A 25211-nucleotide genomic window follows, 5' to 3' on the forward strand; every position below is an offset into this window, starting at 1 on the left:
GAATTCCATTATTTTATGCGAATCAAGACCACATTAAAGAATATAATATAGACATTGATCTCAGGTGCCATCTTCGGCATCTGATTATAGTTCAAAATTACACGATCCATCCTAAAATAGCTTTGGTGTTGTTTCAAAACGGGACGTTTATTACAACCAAACTAAGCCACATTGGCTCGGATAATCGAATCTTTGGCGATCAATGTCCGTTGAAGCTGAAATTCTCACATCTGTTCCATTTTGCTCAAGAATCTCATCACTCGAGATGATACATCTAGTTTTCTTATTGTCTTCCTACCGGTGGTAAGAGGGAGGGGGGGGGGAAATCGAAAACGAACGCCGAGGAGGGATTAGAGTCCGTTTCGGTTCCGCAGTTCCGGTTGGAAGGCAGACACCACAACCGGATAAAGAAGGGTCCGGAAATTAAAAGAGCCCTGATCCGAAAGGCAATCTCAAGATAAAGCATCCCTTGTCAGAAGCAGCTTTCAGCATCGACAAGCCGCGCTCATAGACACAAAGATGAGTTTTCCATAAACGGGTTTTGATCGAAATAATACTTATGGTTGAAGTATTTCTATTTCACAGAAATAGAACGATTCCGGACAAAATTTTTAAACATCTGAACTGCTCTTAAAGCCACTGTATAAGAAGGAATTAAGTATGTTCGATTGATATTCAACTGAATTAAAACAAATGATTTCGATCAAAGGATGAAAGTAGAAAATTGGTTATGATTCCTTATAATTATATTAACTTAAAAACCGAAAAATGTATCAAAATAAATGATAGATATCATGGATAATTGACTGAAGATTTTGTAATTTTGCTTCACAACATATCTTTCAGCTGCTTTCACTAGTAATATTCAATTAAATATTGATTTGCTGCTATCATTATGGGGTAGAGAGAAAAAGTACTTTTTTTAAGAAAAATAATAGTAGCCTCATTGCTAGTAAAACTTATAAGAACTTCAAATTTTTGAAGCTTTAATTAAACATTGTGACTAATTTAAAAATAATTTCTGCGGCTTGATAGATGAAAATTAACCCTTGATCAGCAAAGTAATAATATGCTTAATTATACACATGTGAGAATAAGGGTTCATTTTTATATTATGAAAGATCAAATGTTTGACGTCTATTCTAATCCTAGCCCGATAGCTTTTTTAACAGATTATACGGATATGTATTTTCCATTGAAAAAATTCTTTAAATGACAAAAATAATTACAGTTTACATCGTTTGAATAGATAATTGGACTTTTAAAAATTACGATGTTCTACATTTTTATTCAGTTTTCCAGTTTTATTAGTGAAATATACTGATACTTCAATAATTTAAACGTAAAGAAAGCGCCACTTTCCTACGACTAACTACGAAATTAGGAAGGTTTGAATATAATTATTTCATATAATTTTAGATCATTTAATCCGTAATCATTGATGAATATACGCTTAATCATTTCGCGGCTCTTACTCGAGGCAGAACTAATTGGCTTTAAAAAAATTAATGTCTGTATTTTTAGGGGGAAAAAATGGCGTTCAAATGTTAAAAGTGCTATTCTTAGCCCTAAGAGCCTAAGCTAATCAATCCGAAGATAATTCGAGTTCAGGTTCGTTTCAGGATCCCGAGATTAGCCCTTTTCGACAACTGTACTTCGCTAAGAGGCGGCATGCTTATCTAAGTTAAATGTAAACATCTCATTCTTTCATCTTTCCTTTCACCCTTCTTTTTGACGAAATAAACGCCCGTGGTGCATGCGCAAAAACGCGAAAGATTTCCGAATCTTAGAATCCTTTAAACATAATAATAATAAAGAAAATTCTCCACCTATCAAAAACTGCAATGACAACTCGTTTTCTTAAAGAACTCATGAGAAAAGAGAACCTTATTTAATTGAGGGTTATTAAGCAACTGAATGCTCAAATGTGTTTTGAGATTTTTAATAAAAATCCCATATCCACCAAACCCACCTGGGCGAGCATCTCTAACGAATAAAGCATACGCTGCAGGTATTCAATTAATGTCATTAAACAAAAGGAGGAGGACATTTCTCAGTGATATCTAAACATCTTAGACGCACACCTTAGTTTCGTTGAATGGACGTTTGGACCTTTTTATTAGTGACAAAGTTAGTTACATTTAACATTAATACATTTAAGCCAATTTTCATAATCAATTATCATGACACTCTTTCTTCGAGGGAAATTACTAATGACATATGTTCGGAGTGCTATTTACCCTTGCTGCGCAAGGGGCCGTGGTGGCCTGGTGGTAAGGTCTCGGCTTGTGAGCTGTAGGGTTTCAGGTTCGAGACTCCATTCCACCGAAGAAATACCATGTAAGGGTGTCTGTTGCACAATAAATCCGTCAGGGCCAAACGTCCTCCCGTTGGTGTGGTGAGGGGGTCGGCTTGTGTGCCGTAGAGTTTCAGGTTCGAGACCCGATTCCACCGAAGAACCGTCGTGTAAGGGGGTCTGTTGCACGTTAAATCCCTCATGCGAAATGTCCTCCCGTTGGTGTGGTGAGGGGATGCCAGCTCAGGTGTCATCCTCGTCATCCGACCGCGGTTCAAAATTACGAGGTCCGTCCCAAAGTAGCCTTGGTGTTGCTTTAAACGGGACGTTAATATAACTAAACTAAAACCTTGCTACGCAAATGGATTTATCGCATACATTTTAATTGACAACTGTATAATTAACTTTGTATAAACTTTAATTGATAATACCGTTGTTTCCGGCGTTAAATTATTTTTTCATTACAAATGTAATCAGTTTAATCATGCAAGATAAAAAGCATTTTAAAAGGCAATAAGATGTGATAAAGCAATCATATTAGTTACGTTTATAAAGTGTAATGCAGCAACACCGAAATCAAGTCTTTCCAGCTGAAACATCGGAAGGCAATCCGATTCTTATTCCTAGAAATAAAAGATAACATTAACAAACAACTCTGATTGGGTTGATCGGTATGTCCCAAAAGCAATTACGAGGGCAATTATCAGACCATTCTGTGGAATTTATGTTATTGCTGACCATTTCGGAAATTGATGAGACCGGGGATATAGCAGGGAGAATTCGATAAGGCGAAACAACTCAACAATGAAGTGAAAGGAAAGCACGCCTGCAAGGCAGATGTTTGTTTGTGTACACAAGTCTTTTTTTTTTTTTATCTATAGTTTGATCGTATTTAAGAAAAGCAGCTGTAATTGCGCGCTCAAACAAAATGATATAGATATATTAGAAAACATGGGGGACTACCCTTTCTTGACGATTTCGGTCAGAAAAATTCGAAATTAATTTTTTAAAAAAAGGATTTCCAATGAAATGAATCGCAATTAATTTAGTAATGAATGAATTAATTGCTATACTTCAGTTAATAAATAAAAATTAATTATTTCTTTTTTCAAAATTTTTTTTTAGATAAATATCTATTGTAATTTCAAAGAAAAATGTTGTACCATTTTTCAAGTTTGCAGTTTAATTTATAATTTTTTCATCAACTTTAATGATTTAAATGAATATATTTTGTCATTTAATAAGTTTTTAATTTTTTACAAAGTTTTTGGAATAGCATATGCAAACTTCGCAATGCAACTTGCATTAAAAAAAAAAAGAAAAAAAAACATTTTAAAATTTTGTTTACAGTAGATTGTTGGATATACAGATATTAAATTTGACTTCTAATTGCTTCTTTATTAAGTTGTTACAAAGAATAGGTTTTACAAAATTTTAATTAGATCTTTAATAAAAAATTAATAATAATTTTTACATTTTCTTTAATAACTTCGGAGCAGATTATTGTCTTTTAATCTTATTTACATAATTTACATTATAATCTTTTCTTATAATCTTATTTACATAATTTACATTATAATTTTGTCTTATAATCTTATTTACATAATTTATATTATAATCTTGTCTTATAATCTTATTTACATAATTTACATTATAATCTTGTCTTATAATCTTATTTATATAATTTACATTATAATCTTAAAATTCAAACACAATTTCGAAATTAAAATTGCAATGGCATAAAAAATAAGTTTTTCAGTGCCATTGTATTTATTTTGGCTAATTTCTAAAATGAAATGAAAAAATAAATTTCTGATACTAAATAAATTCTTAATTCATTTTCTGAAATGAAAAATTTTCTTTCTAAAAAATTTGAATTTTTCCTCAATTTTAATAAATATAAGAAAAATATTTTAAAGTATGTTTATCAACAATACTTTTCATTGTTTTAATTACTGAATTCAAACGCATGCGCTTTGTGATGATATTAAATATGGTTTTTTTTTTGCATGTTATCCTACTGTATAATTAAGGGTAAATTTCAAAAAGTAAAATAAATAAAGTTTAAAATATCATCTAGTGATGTTTTGAACTAGAGAATGGAATTTCCTCTTATTTTTTCTATAAGTTATTAAAACAATTATCTATCTAAATCATGTTAATTATCCTACGTAAAAGTAACAAATAAAACTATAAATAATTTGAATTGAAAAGAATAATAACAACAAAAAAAACCCCGCATATAATAGGTGAAAATAATTTGCAACCTGTATAAAGTACTCACTAAAATATTACCTATTTCGCAACAAAAACAATCATAATTATAAACTTCCGTAGCATAAATTTATGTATTACAGGCACTCATACTTTACCGGATTTTCAGTCCCTAAATGAGTATTCTGTTCATAAATTTAAACATGAGACTCTATCAGGTCCGATTATTTTTGAGCTTTTCATTTCTTTATTGTTTCTGAGTCAATACCGATGTTTCAATATAAGCATAAATCTATAAATTTTTACCATGAATAGGTTTCCAATACTTATTTCTGTTATTCCATCAAATAAACCTTTGAAAAAAATTATATTTTGATTTTTGTGAAACTATAATCCAAATTTACATTATCGGAAACCTGCCATTTTCTCATTAAAATAAAATAAAATGAATTCTGGTTAAAAAGATGCATTAAAATTTATTGGTTTCTCAGCTAATCTCATTTTTTTTATTGAATATTTATTGGAATAATTTATTAACAATATTTGTAATTTTAAGTTTTGATACAAGCTGTACTTTATATTATTAAACGGAACTTATATCGCTCTAAAGCCATATTAATTTATCGTTATGCATTCATTACATTACTTAGAAAATTTTGGCAGCATTTCATGACTTTAGATTCGGATAGAACTTGGTGAAATGTGTGCATCATTTTCATTGTTTTGATTTTAGACAGGTATTTTCTTTGATCTGAGTTTTAAAGTAATTAAAAAAATTCAAAAAAGAGCTAAATTTAGAGGAATTTAATTTATAAATATATGCTACGGGTAAAATATTTTTCAAATCTTACAAGATGGAATTTTTCATTTCTTTTAGAAAATTTAACGAAATATTTTAATGCCTTTTAATATTTTTAAAAGTTACTATTTTATTGAATTCAGATGACACCTAGGAAAATTTAAATTAAAGAAAATTAGAAAAAGGAATGGAAAATAATAGTATATTAATTTTAGTGCATTGCATTCAAATCAAAATTCGAAACAAACAGTTATAGAAGAAAATAGGTTGATGAAATTATTTTCTATGCATTTTATCAATATACATGATTTTGCTTTCCAAACAATAATAATTTATACTTTAATATCATTTTTCTATAGGATATTAATTTGATTTTGTATTTTTAATAATTTTAAGGCATTGCATTCGAGATCTAAATAGAGATCAGACGATCTAAAAAGTGGTGAATTGAATATTTTTGTACGTTTTTATTTATCGTATGGGTATTTTATCTTTTGAAAAAATATCGTTTGCATGATATATTTAATTTTATTTACTTATGAATAAAATTAAGTGTATTTATTCCATTAATTGCATGTTTTATTCCATTAATTTAATTTTATTTAATTATGAATAAAATTAAGTATTTATTCCATTCATTGCATCTTTTATTCCATTAATTTTATTTTATCTTATTCTGAATAAAATTAAGTATTTATTCCATTCATTGCATCTTTTATTCCATTAATTTAATTTAATTTTATTCTGGATAAAATTAAGTGTACTTATTCCATTAATTGCATGTTTTATTCCATTAATTTTATTTTATTTTATTCTGAATAAAATAAAATGTATTTATTCCATTAATTGCATGTTTTATTCCATTCATTTTATTTTATTTTATTCTGAATAAAATTAAGTGTATTTATTCCATTCATTGCATGTTTTAATTATCATATTATGAAAATCAGATAAAACGACTTTAATCTATTATGAAAATAATTACAAAAATATCACAACCATTAAAAATAAGTGTCATATTATATATGTCACTTGTTCCATTGATTGACAATGCGATATAAACAGAAATTTCATGACGTGATTAAATGTACTAGTAGAAATAATTATCAAATAATAGATCATACTTAATGGTATGACGCTTAATCATGCACCTCTATTGGCATTTCAAATAAAACGAAAATTTATCCGAGAATCCGTAATTCTAATTTTCGAATCTTTCGCGTTTGATTTTTGCCTTCCTCTATCTTCACGTAATTCTTTCCTCTAGCAATCTAAATCCTGGTGTCCAGCGTCCGGTTAGAAGTGTCCGGTAGAATGTGTCCATTCCCTTCGAAAAGAAGACCAACATGTGTTGAATTCCCACACTCTCTTTGCACCCCCACCCCTCTCCCCTACACTGTTACTTTTTCTATATAAAAGAGACTTCACGCTTCTTGTGGTTTGAGTATCAGATTTCATTCGTCAAATGTTAGTTGTGCCAACCAGATAGAACCTGATACTTTAATTCTTGAAATTCAGCTATAACAGAATTAATTACATGACTCCAAGAGGTAAGATTTAGTTATTGAATGTTGTAACATTTTAGAAAATTGCAATATTATGTGACTTTATCGCTTAATTGGATGCAGTTATTCGACAGGAAACTTAACAGAATACACTTTTTTCAAATTAACATTGATTTTTGTTATAGCTGTAAAAAAAAAATCTAATGATACAATGTTTTTTTAATTCTTGAGTTATAAATTGTTCATCAAGCAAAGGTTTCCAATTTGCTCAGTTTTGCGAGGCATAAATGCAGCTTACAGTAATGACTTCGGAATCTATAACAAGGCAATTTCCTGCTTCATAACTTCTCCCAATTTAAGGTGTATCTACACACTTAAAACTTCGAAAATCGTTCAAAATATCGAATATTTTTTATTGCGTAATAATGTTCTCTGATCCTTTAGCTTACAAACGATACCAAGATGTTGTCAATATTAGAAATATTTCTCGAGTTATAGTTATTTTTCTTGAGGTAATTTCATTAAAAACTCTAGTTACGGTTATTTTTAAAATTCATTTTATGAAGAATGATATTTTTCCACTATGTTGCTTCATTCAAACAATCATAACTCAACAAGAAATGAACCAAATACATTTGTTTATATATTAAAATAATCTGTATGAAATTGTGGATATTTTGTGCCTCAATCAAAGTTATATTTATAGATATAAATTTTTAATAGCTATTTAAAATTAAAAATTTCAGAAAAAATCTCGCTTTTTCTATTCATCGTTGATGAAAATATTGTTAAAAAAAACTATATACTTTTATAACTTGATTGAGGCAGACAACATGAAGACTAATATTAGGCATCATTTCCAATTAGAAATGTGTGCCTGTACAAATTAGAATTTAAGATATCACGTTTAAAAAAATATGGTAATTAGCTCATTAAATATTATTTCATTAATTAATAATTAGTGTAATGTGTTTTTTCTCTCACTGAAATGAGTTTAAACATATATTAATGACTTACTGTAAAAAAACTGGATTTTTAAAGTTAAAATTAAAAAAAAAAATAATCTTCTAGTGTATACGTACACCTTAAGAAGGGGGGGGACTGTAAAAAAGGACTCTTTGTTTTAGAACTAAGTATGTTATTAATTAATAACACCAGGTAATAGCTATCTTTTCATTCACAATAAATATATTTTATTAAATAAGAAGATAATGCTTAGTTAAAAATATTTATGCTTTTCATTTTTTTTTTTTTTTTTTTTTTTTTTGTATGCAGTATTTCTAAAAGTTAATCCCTCGACGTACGAAATTACTTAATTTCCTAATTCGATGACACATCCTATTTTGGACAATTATTATTTTGATTCTTATAATAATATAAGGAGCATTTGAGATGTGAAGCAAAAAGGCAAAAATCTAAATGATTTTTGCCTTTTTAAATACTTAATTCTGTCGCTTAATTGCAGTCTTACCAGAAATTCAGTAATTTGATGCGCGTGACAGACACGTCACTGTATGCGAAGGGGTTAAAAAATTCTTCCGGTTAATGATCAACCATCTCAATTACATTCAATCAAAAAATTAAAAACACCTTGTATTTTTTTAAATAAATACTATAATATTTCATGCATTATAATGTATTCGTGAGTATTATAATATTTCACATGTTAATATTCTTGATAATTTGAATTGATTATTTCAATCCAAAAGTCACCTCTGTGAAAATTACAAAATATCCCGATATTCCCTAATTTCGTTAAAATGTTAAAAACGCAGAATAAATTTATATCTTACGGTTAATGTTATTTAATTAATAATAAATTAAATATCAATAATTTAAAATAATTTAACTAATAATAAATGGTAAAATTGTCTAACCAGTTAATCACATTGGCCGGTTATTATTAATAATTATCCGTTATTTTCCGATTAATTACATTGAATGTAAGATATGTTTTTCGTAAAATTGAATGTAATATCGGCAGATATCTCATAACCATTCGAGAAATAACTGGATTAAAAAAATTATTATATCTTTGTACCGCTTTCCTATAATAATATAAAAAATTCAAGGAACTTAATTTTGAACACAATTAAATTATATGCAGCTCTTATATAAAATTTCATTGAATTATTTTTTAAATTTTGGAACAATATCTATCGCAATATCAACTGAAAACTTTGTTTAACGAAATATCTTCTTCAATTCTGCCACTTTTGTTTAGCATTTAGCAGATATTATATTCAAAATCTCTTGCTTTATTTAAGTCAGTAGCTGCTTTTGACAATCAGTTGATTCGCCGGAATTTTAATGCTGGCTAAAATTTTCAATAAAATATTTTATGTAACTCGGTCTTTTAGAAGTTTCTCCAGCGAAATATTTTTAAGCTGCATATTTTGGTAATCATATAATTGCTACCATTACAGAAGTCTTAATCTTTTATGTTCATCGTACTCTGTATCCCTAATTTTCTGTCAGATCACTTGAACTTTAAATTAAATTGGAAACGATTAAACTTCAATTATTATAAAAATATTTTTTATTGACACCAGGTATTTCTTTAGGATGCGAGTACAGAAAACTTAATCGTTCGGTATTGAAATGTGTGCTGCAGAAATTTTAATAATGTATGCAATTTCTCAAAGAATTATTGAATAAAAATTTCTCTGACTCATCATAAAATTAATTTTATTTTCAAAGGGATTTAAATGGCATAAATAATAGTTTATTTTGTTTCGGTCAATAAATTTGAAGTGAAAATTTCATACAGTCCTTTTTACCTAAAGAATCATATTTTGGGAAATAATCTTGACACTCCAACTTTTAAATTAAATAAAAAGTATAGCTTCTGCGATCAAATCTGACTGAATTATGTAGCTTTGAATATCACAAGCAACATTTTCATAATCTTAGGAAATCAGTCTTGGAAAAATTTTGGTCTTTGATTCGCATATCTTCTTTGAGACGGTCAATAAAGTGATCTAAAATCGTGCATTCTTTTTTTAAATAGTAATAATGTCAGCTTAGTCGCAACAAAGTGAGCCTTGCTTTTTATTTCAGAATTGGACGTCTTTAGCGATCAACTTGTTCGTTGAGAATATTGATTTCATTAATTTTCTTTAAATGATGTGTTGATTAAAATGTGTATTTCTTGTCCATGATTTCGTCAAATTATTCCAAATTAAAACATTACTATTTTAAATGTCTTATATATGCCCCATGATATCTTGGCGCTATTAAAAATATAAATACCAAGTTCAATTGTCTTCTGAATTCCGCGATACTGCAACTTTATTTTTTATATGTCACGTAAACTATACAGATATTAATCAGAAACCTTGCTTTTAGCTTTTAGGAATGTAAAAAAAAGATAACCCTTTCAGATAGTTTATGAAATAATGAAAATGGTTTGAACTTCAAGGCAACACTGTAGTCAACACTGTAGGGAAGAGAAATATTTATAAAAAATTACAAAATTTCAGTTAAAATTTGAACGATTATCAAATTAGTACCCAGAAAAAGATAATTTTTTAAATTTTGAAACTGTGAAAAAAACTAATGACATCAAACCTTATTAACCACAAAACTAATTGATATCAAATCTTCAGATGTTTTCATTTAATTTATAAATATATTCAAATCTAGCAACAGCAAAGCATTAGCGGATTCAGCAAGTCACTCATAAAATGAGGATTCCTACATTTTTTTTATAGGAGATTAGAGTTCGAAGTTTAAGAATTGAAAAAATAAACTGTTACTCGTTCATTATCTTCCTGCTTCTTGATTCAATTTTTCAAAATCTTTTTTTTTCTGTGTGAGGGGGGGGGGGAGGGGGAGGAAGTATTTTGAAAATTTTATTCTTTACTATTCGTTCGAAAAAAAATTATCGCTGGTTATTGCACATAGCATAAATTTTTTCTCTTGTAATAAATCCATTATTCAGACAAAAAAAAAAAGCTCGATAGTAATAAACCTAACGTGATTAAAAATTTTATGCAGGCTCTCGTGCATTATCTAGCAATAGTTTTGAATATGCGAACTGTCCTCTCAAAACAACGAAATACTGAAAGGAACGATACCATAAAGTACTAGAAGAACCAATACAATATATTGAAAAGAGCTGTACTAAAAGAAAAAAGATATTTAAAAATAAGAAATAAGATAGAAATAAGAAAGAAAAGAAATAAGATATAAAGACATGAGATATACAGAATATTCAAGGCCGTGGTGACCTGGTGCATGTTAAATCCGTCAAGGCCAAACGCCCTCCCACTGGTGTGGAAGTTTGGAGAGAGGGGTGCCTGCTCATGTTTCGTCCTCGTCATCTGACCGCGGTTCAAAATTACGAGGTCAGTCCCAAAATAGCCCTAGTGTTGCTTTAAAATGGGACGTTAAAATAACTAAACTAAACTAAACTGACAAGAAAATTCTTAAAAGTTCATTGAAAAATTAATGTTTATATAAATATGATTAAAAGTTCAATTTATTTAAAGAGTTTTGATCCGTATCTTACATTAAAATGTTAATGTTTTACCCATACTTCAATAATTATGATAAAAAGACATTTTCTGTTTCAAGTATATTAAAGAAAAAAAAAAGTGATTTTAAAACTTTGTAATTGGATATTCAAATAATAAAAATTCTCAATAAAAGCTCTTGCATTCCTTTTAGGGCAAGGTGGTATAAACCAACTAGGAGGAGCTTTCGCCAACGGCAAACCCTTGCCCTTCCATGTACGCCTGAGAATTTTGGAATTGGCATTGTATGGCTACCGACCATGCGACATCTCCCGGCATTTGTTGGTGTCTCATGGCTGTGTGTCGAAAATATTGACTAGATTTGCAGAAACAGGTTCTATACTCCCCGGTGCTATAGGTAAGATTTCACCTTATTAATTTAGTGTGATAATTCTTATAGGGTGATAAGCTACGGTAAATTGTAGCATGTATTACAGAAAATCATACAAAACACTACATAAATACCCATTAATAAAGAGTTTTCAGAATTTTAATTGGATTGTTAATTGAAAATTAAAACTGTAACGTTTTTCTGCAATAACTTCGGAGTATGTTGTGGGACAAATAATTATACAACATTTTCAAATTATAAAATTAGATTTTTGTGATATTAATTTCACTTCTGTATACTTTATATTTCTCGTGTGCGAATTATAACTATGAGAAGGTATTGTAATCGTTAAAAAAAAAAAAAAAAATCGAAATTGAGATGTTGCCAAATCTTGATATTTCAAACATCTCTTAGGCCGACAAACATATTTTTAAAATGATGTCTGACTGTGAACAAGATAATTAAAACTAGATTTGAACTCAATGAATGGAATTTGGTATGTGATCTTTATATAAAATTCATAATTCCAAATTAAATATTTTCAGAGGAAGTCTATCTGTCCGAGTTTAATTATAAACACAAGGATCTACAGAAATAAAATTTAATGTACAGTTTTATCATCTAAAGAATAGAACCGTATTAAATTTTGAACCAATCTGTCAACAGGTTGATAATCTATCGATCTGTTCATATGTATGTAACCATATCACTCAAAATTGCCAATAATTAGTTAAATGAAATTTGGTATGTGTCCTTGTTACGAAAATTAAAGTTCTGTACCAAATTTTGATTTCAAGCAGTGTGACAAGAAGACACCTAAAATGCATACACAGTTTTATTCAAAATATTAGGAAACACAAAAATTTCAAATGTGCGACTCTGAAAAAAAAATTCTTCTCGGCTAGCTGGAAATCAAAGATAGATTCCTTAAAAAATATAAATTCAAAATCCTTTCAGTCCTTCGATCAAAAGAATGAATGAAATATTACCTATTGAAGACACCATAGATAATGATTCGATAGCTATTGTACATTTCAGCATTTATTGCAAAAATAAAATTACGATAACAAATATTATAAAAATAAAATACAAATATAGGTTTGTTACAAAATTTATATAATCGAAAATCTGTGAAGTTTTTAAGCAAATGCCAGAGATTTGTATCAGTTGGCAGTAGCTAAAAGTTTCTCCGCATTTCAAATATATTTGAAGAAATTAACTATGGTTTGTAATTATTTATATTTCAATTAAATACAGAGAATACCATTTTACGATAGAAAGTATGAATTTGTTTAATTTTTCTATTACATTGGAGAAAAAATCGTCTGCTTTTCTCAATTAATGTTAGAATTAAGATCTTATCTATTGCACTTTTGAATATCGTATTTATAACTATTAGTTTGTGTAAAAAAGAATATATTATCATTTCTTTAAAAATATATATCCATATGCATTTTATATTAACTGCGTACCATTGACAAATTTAGGCTTAACCACATGTCACAGATGGGCATAATCAATAAACTAGCATGGCATTTTTGGCTAGCTTTTGAGGCGATTAATCACTGTTAGGCTGTTGATTCAAGTATAATTGGGTAAAAGCTATAATGGTATCTCTTTAATGTATCTTTTTTATTTTCTCGTATACGTAGTATAGAGAAAGTATAGAAAAGGATTTGGCCATATAGAAAAATCGGGTATGGCCATTTAAACTAATCCGCAGCTTGGCGTGATCCGGTATATGTGCATTTTTAGAAACGATAAATAGCCAAAAGTGTTAATTTTTTTTTTAATATCATTATCTTAGTAAATTTTAATAGATATGGTTAGTTTTTTTTCCGCCTTGGCGGCAAAGTTGATGCCTGATTTTCCTGTTTTATCGGAGAAATAAAACAACCTCACACTCTTACTTCCGAGAAAAAGATAATAAAATATATTCAAAGGAACTAAAATAGTACACATCTATTTTTAAGCTAATCGTTTTTATATAATATTGCCATTATATCTTTCTCTCTCTTTATTTAATTAGTTTTATTTAAACTTTTAATTATTAATCCACGTGCCTTTAAACAATTTTAAAGTATAGAAAAGAAAAAAAAAAGGGAAGAAGTTTTATTTTATTTCTTTCAAAATTGTCAAAATAAATTGTTTATGTTGGAAAATTAGGGATAAAAAATCAATATTTAGTCCGTAATTTCTAAGTAATTACAGCTACTGAAAACTTTAGATACAAAAGTTGTTTGTTCTTAATGAGTTGCTAATTCGGCTAATTTGATTTATCTTTCTATCTTCAATATTAAGGAAGTTAAAGGGAAATGAGAATTTCATTCCCCGTACCATTTCCACCCCTTTTGAACTAAATGGCCATATAAGAAGTCCGAGATTTTTACATTTCTGACAGCATATTCCAAGCTGGTTAAAAATCAAATAAAATCACTCTAGCTATCCTGTCAATAAGAAAAGGGGGTAAAGTGTATATAAATTTTCGAACGAAGAGTGATTTTGAGTTCTTTAGATCATGTTCGGCAAGATCTGCAGAAATTTTCCTGAAGTCTTGTCATGAGAACTATGGCAATAGGTTGTTTTGAGGAAATTACTTCCCTGCATCAAAAACATGGGCCATAAAAAATAGAATTTATTGAATGACTAAATCGGTTTGTGTTTTTAGATATTACAACATTTGCGCGCTCCACTTGCAATGCTTTTCCCTAAAAATTTCTTTCTAATATTTTTATTTTCGGTATAGTTTTCATTAATTTTAGTTATAATTATTCTTGGATATTATTATGATTTTAAGTATTCCCATTATGGTGTGCAATTGCTATACTAAAGAAAGTTTAGCTGCATATGGATTAGCATTATTAATATTTCTCTTACCTCATGGAAATAATCTGTTTGTCATATATAATTAATTCCTTTGTTAATAATTTTATTTCTTTTATGTATTATATCATTTCTATAAAAAGGCCTTATTTATTGCTTCTGAATGAATATAAGGGACCATAAATATTATTATTTGATGACTTGCACCAAAATCCTCATTCTAACAAAATATGTTAAACTCCATATTTCATCTTATAAAATTTAATAAGAATACAAGATTTTGTTTGAAATGGTATCAGAAATACATGAAGTTAAGCAGAGAATTATTTTTTAACCAGTTAAATATTTATACAGCATATTTTACGTTAAATATATTTCTGTAGAATGATTCAACTATAAAACATAACACGATATATAATAGATTAAAAATTAAAAAGTAGAGAAAATAATAAAGTTTATTTTTATAATATACGTATACTATAACTAAACGTAAATTTGGCTAATTTATAAGATCATCCTTTGGCTTCAAAATTATTTCTTATTAAATTATTTCTATTCTTAAAACTCAGTACTCTGAGAAATTAATTTTGAATGGTTTAAATTAATCCGTTCAATTTGAATATGCGTCGTTTGCTTTGTATCACAGCCAAATTTGCATTCTGAATCTAAATAAAAAATTTATCAAATCGTAAGAAAATAATATCTTTTATTTTAATGGCAGACAGATGATTGAGACAAAAAAAAACATTTTAGTTTCTTTAAAACTGATCATTATAATTGAATTAAATAATTGAAGTAAACATAATGGATCTTATATTTTTTTAATTTTATTTATTACTCCAAATTTTTAAATTTTAAGGGAATCTATTGCTTTATATTAAATTATGATGTAATAAGTTGAATTTCCATATCTTAGTTCACTTGTAAAATTTGTTTATTCATTTGAAAGCATCATTTGAACGTGCCAGTAAGTATTTCAAGATCAAACATTATTTACTTTGAAAATTCACTGAAACATTGCAACAGATGTAACTACAAATTGGAAACATGGAGACGCAGCATACTATTACCATAGGGATCACTGCAACAAGGAGATACAGATCTTAGGCCTGGCTGATTTTTAAGCCCTCATTTTTTTTTTTTTTCGTTATGGATAAAATTGCATTTTTGAGCTCTGCTGTGATCATTGAGATCATCTTCATCTAAGGGCATTAAAATGCCTCATGAACAATAAGGCAGTGTGTGTGGAGGAGGGTTTAATATCTCGGCATCATTTTTGCATTGGTATAGTCGATGGTTATTTTCTCTACCCATATTTACTGTCAAAAGGGCTCGATGGGATAACCTATCGAATATTATTAAAGAATATGCTTACAGAATAACGTTTCTTCATGTATTCGTGGTAACATGCTGTTTTTTCCTTTTAGTTACTTTATTAGTAAAATGACTTCTAAAGTGGTCATGCATTCTGTTTATGGCCACATAGAAATGATTTATCTAAGGATTTCATTATTAAAATAATGAATATCCTTACTCAAAAATGACTTATATGTGTGATTCTAATTTCCTTGTAAATTATTGAATAGTTGTTCTGAATTGTATTAACCTTTTGCCATATCTTTTAGCTAGACGAAATCCTGTCCCATTCCGAGTAGACGATGCGCGTTAAACAGATTAGAATCGGGGAAACAATAATAATACGAGTCGAAAGATGGATACTTATGCTTCACACTAAACAACTCTAGTGAAGGTCACATTTTATTTGATTTTTATATATATATTTTATATACAATAAATGAAACCGATGAAATGACAATCATCTGAGGTCATCAAGTGGAACGTCATCAGAAGGAATGTAGTAAGTAATACATCTAAAAATAAATAGCATATTGTCAACAAACTATTTATAAGAACATTGAGTTTCTTCTTTAGCTTTTTCACTGCTAAATTATGCCAACAGTTATAGATATAATTGACTTGTACATGATGTATGGAAGATTGACTTGTATATGATTAAAGAACCTAAACACATAGACTCTACCCAACTGCGAATAGTAGTATATATATGCTCTGATCTTTATTTCACGAGTGTGACTCGTGATGATCACGGTTCACCCGCATTTGTTTCCAAGAATGTGACTGACTGCATTTATGTTTGATTCGAAACTGTTATCACGAGTCAGACTCGTCAAAATATGGCAAAGGGTTAAAAATGAATTAACATTTTAGAATAAATCTGCAGAAATGATAACTAACAAATAATCTCTCTCTCATTCAGGTGGAAGCAAGCCAAGAGTATCGACGCCACTGGTTATCTCAAAGATTCGACAGTACAAAGACGAGAACGCTTCTTTATTCGCTTGGGAAATTCGAGAAAAGTTACTCTACGAAGGCATATGCCCACGCGATTCGTTACCTTCCGTATCGTCCATCAACAGAATTCTGAGAAGATCTCCAAAAGTGGGGCCCATCAAGACAGACATTGCTGTCTCGCCGTCTGGTATGGAAGACAAGAGAGCAGTATCGGTGAAAGAATGTATATCTTTAACCTCCAGTGAGATCCCGTCATTCAAGAATGCTTCAGCTGGGAGTGAAATCCTACCATCTTTTGAAGACTTAAAAGGAGAATTGACTTCTCTGAGTGTCTCCCAAGCCCATGTTTCAGGCACTGAAGTGTCAGAAGATTCCAGCAATAAAGAACATGCTTTGGTAAAGCATCAAAGTCTTCAAAGGAGAACATTTTATATCAAGGATATTTTAGGTTTACGTTTCTCGTAATGAAAAAACAAAGGTCTTTTTTTTTGTAAGATTTGCCTGACAGTAATGCTTGTAGAACTCTTTCAGGTCGTTACTGGTGGATGTACAGAACGCATAACAGCATCAGATTGGTTAAAAACAGAGACAGTCGCCCAACGTTTATTATCTGTATCAGCGTTTCTCAACCTGCGGTGTGTCCCCCAGCGGTACGGTCTCAAAATATAAGTGGAAAAAGGATGACATGGTAGACAAGAATATTTCAATAATTCTTGTATAAGGAGGCTTCCATTATATATATATACAGGGTATCCCAAAAAGGTGGAAAAGCATTTATTTCTTTTATTATTGCAATTAGACATATGCTTCCAGTTGCAAAATTTTACCAAATAAGACATCAAAATATATGAAAATACTTTGGCATCGTTAGAGGAAGACTAATAAAAAGTTTAAAAAATTTAATTTTTCTGCAGCTTGCATAACGAAAAAAGGATAGCGAGAAAGGTAAATATATTTTTCTTATATCCATCTATGCGCATAAAATTTCGTGTTTCTATCTATAAAATCTGCTGAGATATATTATTGACTAAGTAATTATATTATTGACTCAGACTATTTTTCTCTACCTATCACCAATGTTTGAGTGATCTTTTTTACTTTTCAGGAATAATAAATATATATTACGAAAGATTATTTAAAGGGCAGATTCAGAAAATGTAAATGATTTATTAACTTCCATTAAATTTGAAAAAAAAAGGTCAAGTAATATATTAATTTGCTTAAAAATTTATTCAAAATTACCAACTTCGACAACTATAAAATTTTACATTCTTTTTTAACAATATTTGTGCATATATGCTACCGAGTTACTTACGTATGGTACAAGGACTAGCTTTTTGAATTCGCCGGCCAAGACCTGCAAAACCAATTTGCCCTTTATTTCAGACATAATGCCAATCAAAATTAACTGAATATAATAGTCACCGTTCAGAATTATATGAAATGGAACCAACCAAAGAGACATAATATTTTTATAGAAAATTGCCATTGATGATTAACCTCTTGCATGAAAACAGATTTTTACCGTTCCAAAAATGATTGTTTTGAAAATCAATATTCCTATCTCAATGAAAGCAACATTCGTCTTCTAAACTGATTTTCTCAGAAAGTAAAGATTTGACTTTATCCAATTGGAACCCAGTTGTAAGATTCTAAACGTCATTCGTGTAATTGTATACTGCATGCCTGCCAGTTATAACGTTGAAATATTCTTTACACTGTTGATATTGAAATGCTGAGTTCTGGATTGACAGTTAGTAAATTAGTATAAGGGTAACTTGGGGGAAAAAAAAAGTCAAATTGTCAATGTGTGCATCAGTATGACGCCATATTCTCCCTTTTCTTCTCAGGAAAAGTAAGGATCCTATGATTTGCAGCCACTATACTCACTTCGTAGAAGGACGCTGGGAATTTGGAAAATGTTTGCATTCTACAAAATTAGGCCGGCCTTGCGATTACTGCTCTCTTCAATATCCCGAGACTACTATTCTTCGACGATTCTGCCCAGCTAAGGGGTGAGACGCGGAAGAATGAGCGCATTTGTAGGATTCTTCGTACTTCTTTTACCTTGATTTCCGCCCCATTAGATACTTTTCGTTCAGTTTTTTTCCCCTTCATGTATGCGAGTGTCGTTTCTGTTCGCGCTGTTTTATCTTAAATCAAAATTGAGTATTATGAGTTACAGATTGAGTTGTTTATATTGCTAATTCAAATGGAAAAAAAAGCTTTTAGGAGTATCCTAAAGAATATTCCATATATCATTAAATGTATCCGAGATTATCTACCGTTGTTAATTCAAAATGGCCATAAAAATTCAATAAAAAAAGTTTAACATAAAAAAAGTATTTTGTAAAAAACTGAATTATTAGATTTTAAGAACAGAAATCTTCCATTTATTCGTCATAATTTCAGGCTTACAGTAAATATAAATTGTTCTGAAATAGTTTATTAATTAGAATTTTTCTCATAATATTACGAATTATCCGCAATTTTTTCGCTTTCTAAGTCTGCGAATAATACGAATTCACTTTATTGTTAAATGTACATCTACTCTTTGCTTCTTTCCTTCCATCTCTATTTTGACTAAATAAACGCATCCTGACGCATGCGCAAAAGCGCGGAGGGTTTTTGAATAAACAGTATCTGCAGCATAAATCGTCAAGAAATCCGAATATACCTTGCTTGCTGAAATATTTCATTTTTTTAGATAGTGCACAATTGGGAGCAAAGAATTTTATTTTCTTGCTCGGTATTTCAGTTTTTCTCTGAGGTATGTTAACTGTTTAGTTTCGCTTTTCTTCTTAGTTATAAATAAAGTCAAGGTTGCAATTGTCGATCGTTGAAAATGATCAATATTATGAATGATTTTATCAAATTTCTTTGAAGTTATGATGATTAGATGATGTTTTACTAGACTAATATTTACATATGACAGCTTTTCTGTACTGAATAAGTATAAATACTGAAAAAAATACTTTAATCTAAACTTGTGAATTGTTCCCCTAAACTTATAAATTTACTTATCTCTGCCAATTTTGTAGATAGAAATGTGAAATTTCGTGTAAATGCACGGGCGAATGTAAGAGAGTTACTAATTAATGGTTTTATTCTTCTTCTGTACAGCCGACCACCCCGCCACCATTGAAGGAAAGCAGTGTCGACAGGATTTGTCGTGGCCGACTGCTGTCTTTATCATAACCATCCAAAACACCGACCGATTCACCGAAATAATATCCTCTTCGAGGTGGTTGGCTCACAAAGTGGTCAATCTCTGACCTTTCTCCTCGTCTTCCCGTACACCCATCATCCTATAAAACCAGGAGCAGCCACCACTATAAGAAAAATCTCAAAATTCTCGTTCCACAGCTAAAGAAATCCAAATACTAAAACTTTCAAATAGTTGGTAAAAAACATTTAATTTTTAACATTACGTCTATCAGTGTTTTATGTTTTTCTGGCATCATCAATATAATACTTTTATTCTATGAGGGAAGAATGAAAATTTAATTTTTTACTATCAAATACACAGGAACCAAAGTGCTTTGATACAAATGACCATCTCATTTAATGAAATTTTGCTATTGGAAATGTGCAAGAGCAATATTTAAAGAAATTAATGCTTGTTCCAATTTTGTGGGACTTTTTGTCTATACATTTATAATTAAATACTTATATGATTTTTGCATTAGGTAAAATTAAAAATATGTCTCTGTATTTTAATGTTATTGCTGCAATTTCTGTATTGTAAATGTTAATAATTATATATAATGAGGTGAATGGAATGAAGTTGCGGAGCAACGATGTTAGGTCATGGGATACGCAAAATTGAGAAACGCTGATCTGTTTGGTTCTGAACAATGGGAAAGAAATTGAATTATTTCTATTATTGACCATTACAAACAAAGAATACTGTTATATAATTGCTGTAATAAATGTAAAACTATGAAAATTAAATAAGAAAAAAAAAAAGATTTTGTATAATATTTGGTGAAAACACTGTGGAAGCTTGGTTTTGTTTCAGAAATTTTAAAAGCGTTTCCTTTAAATACAGGGTGATTAAGAAATAACAGGAGGTGTTTGAAGCCCTGTAGCGTGTTATGTACTGGACGAAATATAGCAAAATTTGGCCACCATACAATTAAAGATAAAGTTTCAATTTATCGAGAGAAAAAATTAGTACCAAAAAACACCGATAGGAGAAATCCTGGCACTGCAAGCCCATAATATGTGGAAAAAGAAGGCCTAACTGCCAACGGAAACAGTAAATAGCAATACATTAAATACCAATGAAAAACGTTTATTATAGCAATTTAAAAATTTGGCTCAAGGTGACCATCAACTTGATGTTCCAATAATTGCATGCGGTACACGAGATTTTCGACGGTGGCTATCAGCATTTAGGCATTTATTCGTCTGACATGTAACGTTATTTGACCTTTTAAAGTAGGAATGTCAGGAACATGTCTTTGATACACAACGCCTTTCAAGTGAATCAGAACCGCCTCACAACCAGAAATTGCCAAGATTCAGATCAGTGTCATCAGTTAATGGGTGTCATCTTATACGGATAGAATTTCAGGATTTTACGCAATAACTTCTGTATCGTCGAGAATGTGGTATCTGTTTGTCGGGATATTGAACGTACACTACTAGTAACCTGCTTATTAGCTATCGCCTGATCCATACCGGCTGTTGCAACTTCTTCAACTTGTTCCTGCTTGATAACTTTACGTCCTCGGCCTGGCTGCACAGCAAGAATTCCTGTTGTTTCAAATCTTTCAACCATTCTTCGTAAGATAGTTATGGTCATCGGTCCTCTACGTAACTGTTTTAACCACAGGTATTCACGAAGAGCAGCACTGGCATTTTCATCCCGCTGATAAAACAGCTTGATTAACAAGGAGCCTTCATGTAGTGACAACGCAATCGACGGGCGAATTCTTACAGAATGACATAAATTTCCGCAACCCTTCCTTTTATCTTATATGTCATGTCACAAACTACCCGTATAAGCAAATTACATAATAAAGTTTTCGATCGCAGCGCCAGGATTTCGGTGTTTTTTTGGTACTAATTTTTTTTCCTTGATAAACCAAAACCGCATACTTTAATGTGTACGGTGGCCAAATTTTGTTATATTTCGTCCAGTACGTAACATACTACAGGGCTCCGAACACCTCCTGTTATTTCTTGATCATCCTGTATATTAGTGGGAAATATGTATGCAAACCACGTAGGATAGTAAAATTGGTTTTTGAGTAAGGCAACAGCATCCAATAAAAGTAATAAATTTTATTCGTAATATAAACAAATTGTGCTTTTCCATAAAGCCGCCAGTTACAAAACGCAGTCCTTGGCCGAAGTTGTAGTTGTACGAACAATAAAATGTCATCGAAATGTTATATGTATTCAAGATAGCAAAAAGGATCTCATTAAAATCATTCAGGCTGTGGAAATTGGGCTCAGTAGTAATAATCTGCAAATAAATAAATGAAAGCAACATTATTGAGAAATCATTTTATAAAATATATAGATATTAGAAAATCTTATTTTTTTTCTAAAATAAATTTTCTCTACAAATGAAACATTTCATTGAATTTTATGTCTTTGTTTTGAAAATTCTTAAAATAAAAGATAAATGTATCCAGTAAAATCTAAAAGAGAAGCTGATTCTTCTGTAATATATTAATAGCATATTTTGAGTCAATACATAGGTTTTAAAAAGAAAAATGCACCTGAACACATTATATTTTGTATTGACTTATAGAGTTCTTCGCCAGCAGAGTTCTTATAGGATTATTGAAAATTCAACTCTAACTTGTTAAGGGAGATAGAAAATACAAAATTCAAGTCAAAATCAATTAGAAAAACAGACCAACGAGATGAGTTAGAGGACGCTGCTCTTGGATTTCAGCTTTATTCATTTAAAGTTCCAATTGCATATTGAGAACCTGCAGCAGTTTATAAATGTTGAGATAATGTATGCATGTCAAACTTCGTCGTAAGAATCTCGCTCGTCGATGCAAATGATGGGGAATATTGAGCATTTTTGATAGGATCGGCCATACATTCGAAGTGAAGCATGTATAGATGAGAATGTTAACTTCTTACTTACATTTGACGAATCAATGTACTAGGTCAAAATAAGCAAGATAAACTAGGTCAAAATTCTACATTCTTGTTCATATTAAAAGAAATTGGTAGCGGTTACAAAAGGCAATTTCTTTACAATTCTATTTAATATGCATGTCATATTGTTGAAATAAATGAATTCTTACATAAAATCGATTGTTTTTTTTATATACTATTTAGAGTATCAGCAAATTAAATTCGTTCCAACTCATGAATTTTTTCAAATAAATTCCATATTCAATAGATTGAAGAATTTAAACTGTTGTTGAGAAAATGGATGTGTGCAAGTACTTTCTAAGTATCGTCAAATAAAGAATATTCATCAGTTATTAGCTTGCTATCTGTAAAAGTCATCAAGATTATGTTTTCCGTCATATATGTTATTATATCATGCTTATGAACTTTCTTCCCTTAAGTTTGAAGGCTGTATTTTGCTTCACTCTATATTTTACGACTTATGCTTTCTCTATTATAAATTAAATAGACGCAGTTGAAAATTCGGGACAAATAAATGGATGAAAAGATTAATTATAATCTGAATGGAGCAACGATATATATTCAGATGGATAAAAAGTAAGAATTTCCATTTTCTTTCCAAATATTTTCAGCATAATATAATTAAAATGTGATCAAATATTCTGAATTGGCACATTTTTGGACAAGGGTACGTTTTGTTATTCTTATTTTGTCTTAAATGGAATTTTGTTTATTGTGCAGTAATTTCCATTAAGTATGATAATATGCTTTCATGAATTGTATTCAATGGAATTACAACATTAAAGTTCTATTATCTATTAAAATAAGGTGATCATATTACTATGTATCACAGAAGAAGCGAAGGATAATTCTACAGTCGAAAATTTCAAAGAATCTAGTTTATGCTAAACAATTTTTTTTTTTAATTTGTCAATCACATACAGCTAAAAAAACGATTTTACCCATTATAACAAGTCTATGTTAAGTGCAAATAAATACATTTCTTAAAATTTAACAATATTGAGATTTGTTAGATCAAAACACTGAAACCTGATAAATACATTGGGTAAATTCCTTTTGAAATTCAGGAACCTTTTCATTCTTGGCGTAAATGTAGAAAATCAATCTTTAATAAAAATTTCACTTGATTATTCGTTATTTAATTTCCCACCTGAACACAATAAACGTATATATTTCTAATAAATAGTAAATTTTAGTAATTTACTACACTCATGTCCAAAATTAAGGTCATAAACATAAAACCTGCGAAAAATGAAAAACTATTCACTGTGTTGCCAAGAAATTTGGCACAGAGGTACACTACAATGGAAGAAAGAACATAGACACATAACAACATGGAAAAGATTTTAATTGGGAATTAAGAAACAGGGTATATCAAAAAGTGCTACATTATGAATCAGAGATAAAGCATTTATCTCGGGGAAATATTGTCTAATATGGAGTATGACCTCCTTGCACTGCTATAAAGGTTTCACAACGAGCTTTCATACTGTTTATAAGGGTGTCAATAAATGTTTGGGGCAACAAAGCCCATTCTTCCAAAAGGGCGGCTTTTAACTCTTGGAGGGTATTAGGAGAGGGGTTACGCTGTGCAATGACTCTTCCGTGGCCATCCCAAACATGTTCAATATTACTGGCATCAGGAGACCTCGATTGCCAGTAAATGCGTCGAATATCCTCTTCCTCAAGAAAATCATCAACGATCTGGGCTCTGTGTGGACGCACGTTATCGTCCATAAACATGAAGTCTGGGCCAAAAGCATCCCGGAACAACCTCACATAGGCTTCAAGGATCTCATCCCTACAGCGATGTGCATTGACAGTATCCGCATCGAAGACGTGCAGTGGTGTAAACTGCCCAACATTATTCCACCCCAGACAAGAATTCCTCTGCCACCAAATCTGTCGATTTCTTTTACGTAGGAGGGATGATTGCGAGTTCCGCGCTCTTTCCAGATGAAGATTCGACGAGTATCACTCTGTGTGGTAAATCTCGACTCATCACTGAAAAGAACACGCCCCCATTCTTGCTGTGCCCAAGACTGATGTGTTCGGCACCAGAACAACCGGGCTTTTCTGTTGGATGCAGTCAAAAGGGCACGCTCAACTGGTCGCCGGACATAAAGGGTCCTCTCTGCTAGACGTATGTATACTGTTTGTCTGGGAATTCTTATTCCAGACGCAGCAGCAAGGTCACAAACAAGTTGAGGAGCCGTTGTCAGCCTATGCCGCCGTGCGCTTAATGCCAAATAGCGATCCTGTGCAGGTGTCGTTGCTCTGTGGC

At 30.3% G+C, this 25211-nt stretch overlaps 2 protein-coding genes across 4 annotated transcripts in view; one reads left to right on the forward strand and one right to left on the reverse strand.

Moving 5' to 3' along the window:
* Positions 1 to 6760: 6760 nt before the first annotated feature.
* LOC129972338 (paired box protein Pax-1-like) lies at positions 6761 to 20367 on the forward strand. 2 transcript variants are annotated; one of them, XR_008784849.1, is made up of 4 exons: positions 6761 to 6859; positions 11486 to 11689; positions 16764 to 17743; positions 19922 to 20367. XR_008784849.1 is itself a non-coding variant. In XM_056086442.1 (3 exons), the coding sequence occupies exons 1-3, from the start codon at positions 6847 to 6849 to the stop codon at positions 17261 to 17263; spliced, it is 717 nt and encodes a 238-aa protein (XP_055942417.1). In that variant the 5' UTR covers positions 6761 to 6846; the 3' UTR covers positions 17264 to 18044. The 2 variants fall into 2 exon arrangements, 1 of the variants encoding a protein (XP_055942417.1); XM_056086442.1 differs by lacking the exon at positions 19922 to 20367 and having other exon boundaries at positions 16764 to 18044.
* Positions 20368 to 22045: 1678 nt separating this feature from the next.
* LOC129972998 (uncharacterized) overlaps positions 22046 to 25211 on the reverse strand; it is a 62103-nt gene continuing 58937 nt past the window's right edge. For both annotated transcript variants that reach the window (XM_056087334.1, XM_056087333.1), the window contains one exon: positions 22046 to 22274. In XM_056087334.1, the coding sequence (XP_055943309.1) occupies positions 22261 to 22274 (14 nt within the window). In that variant the 3' untranslated portion in view covers positions 22046 to 22260. The remainder of the gene's footprint in view (positions 22275 to 25211) is intronic.

This window comes from Argiope bruennichi, chromosome 6, assembly GCF_947563725.1.
Source record: "Argiope bruennichi chromosome 6, qqArgBrue1.1, whole genome shotgun sequence".
NCBI classification, from domain to species: domain Eukaryota; kingdom Metazoa; phylum Arthropoda; class Arachnida; order Araneae; family Araneidae; genus Argiope; species Argiope bruennichi.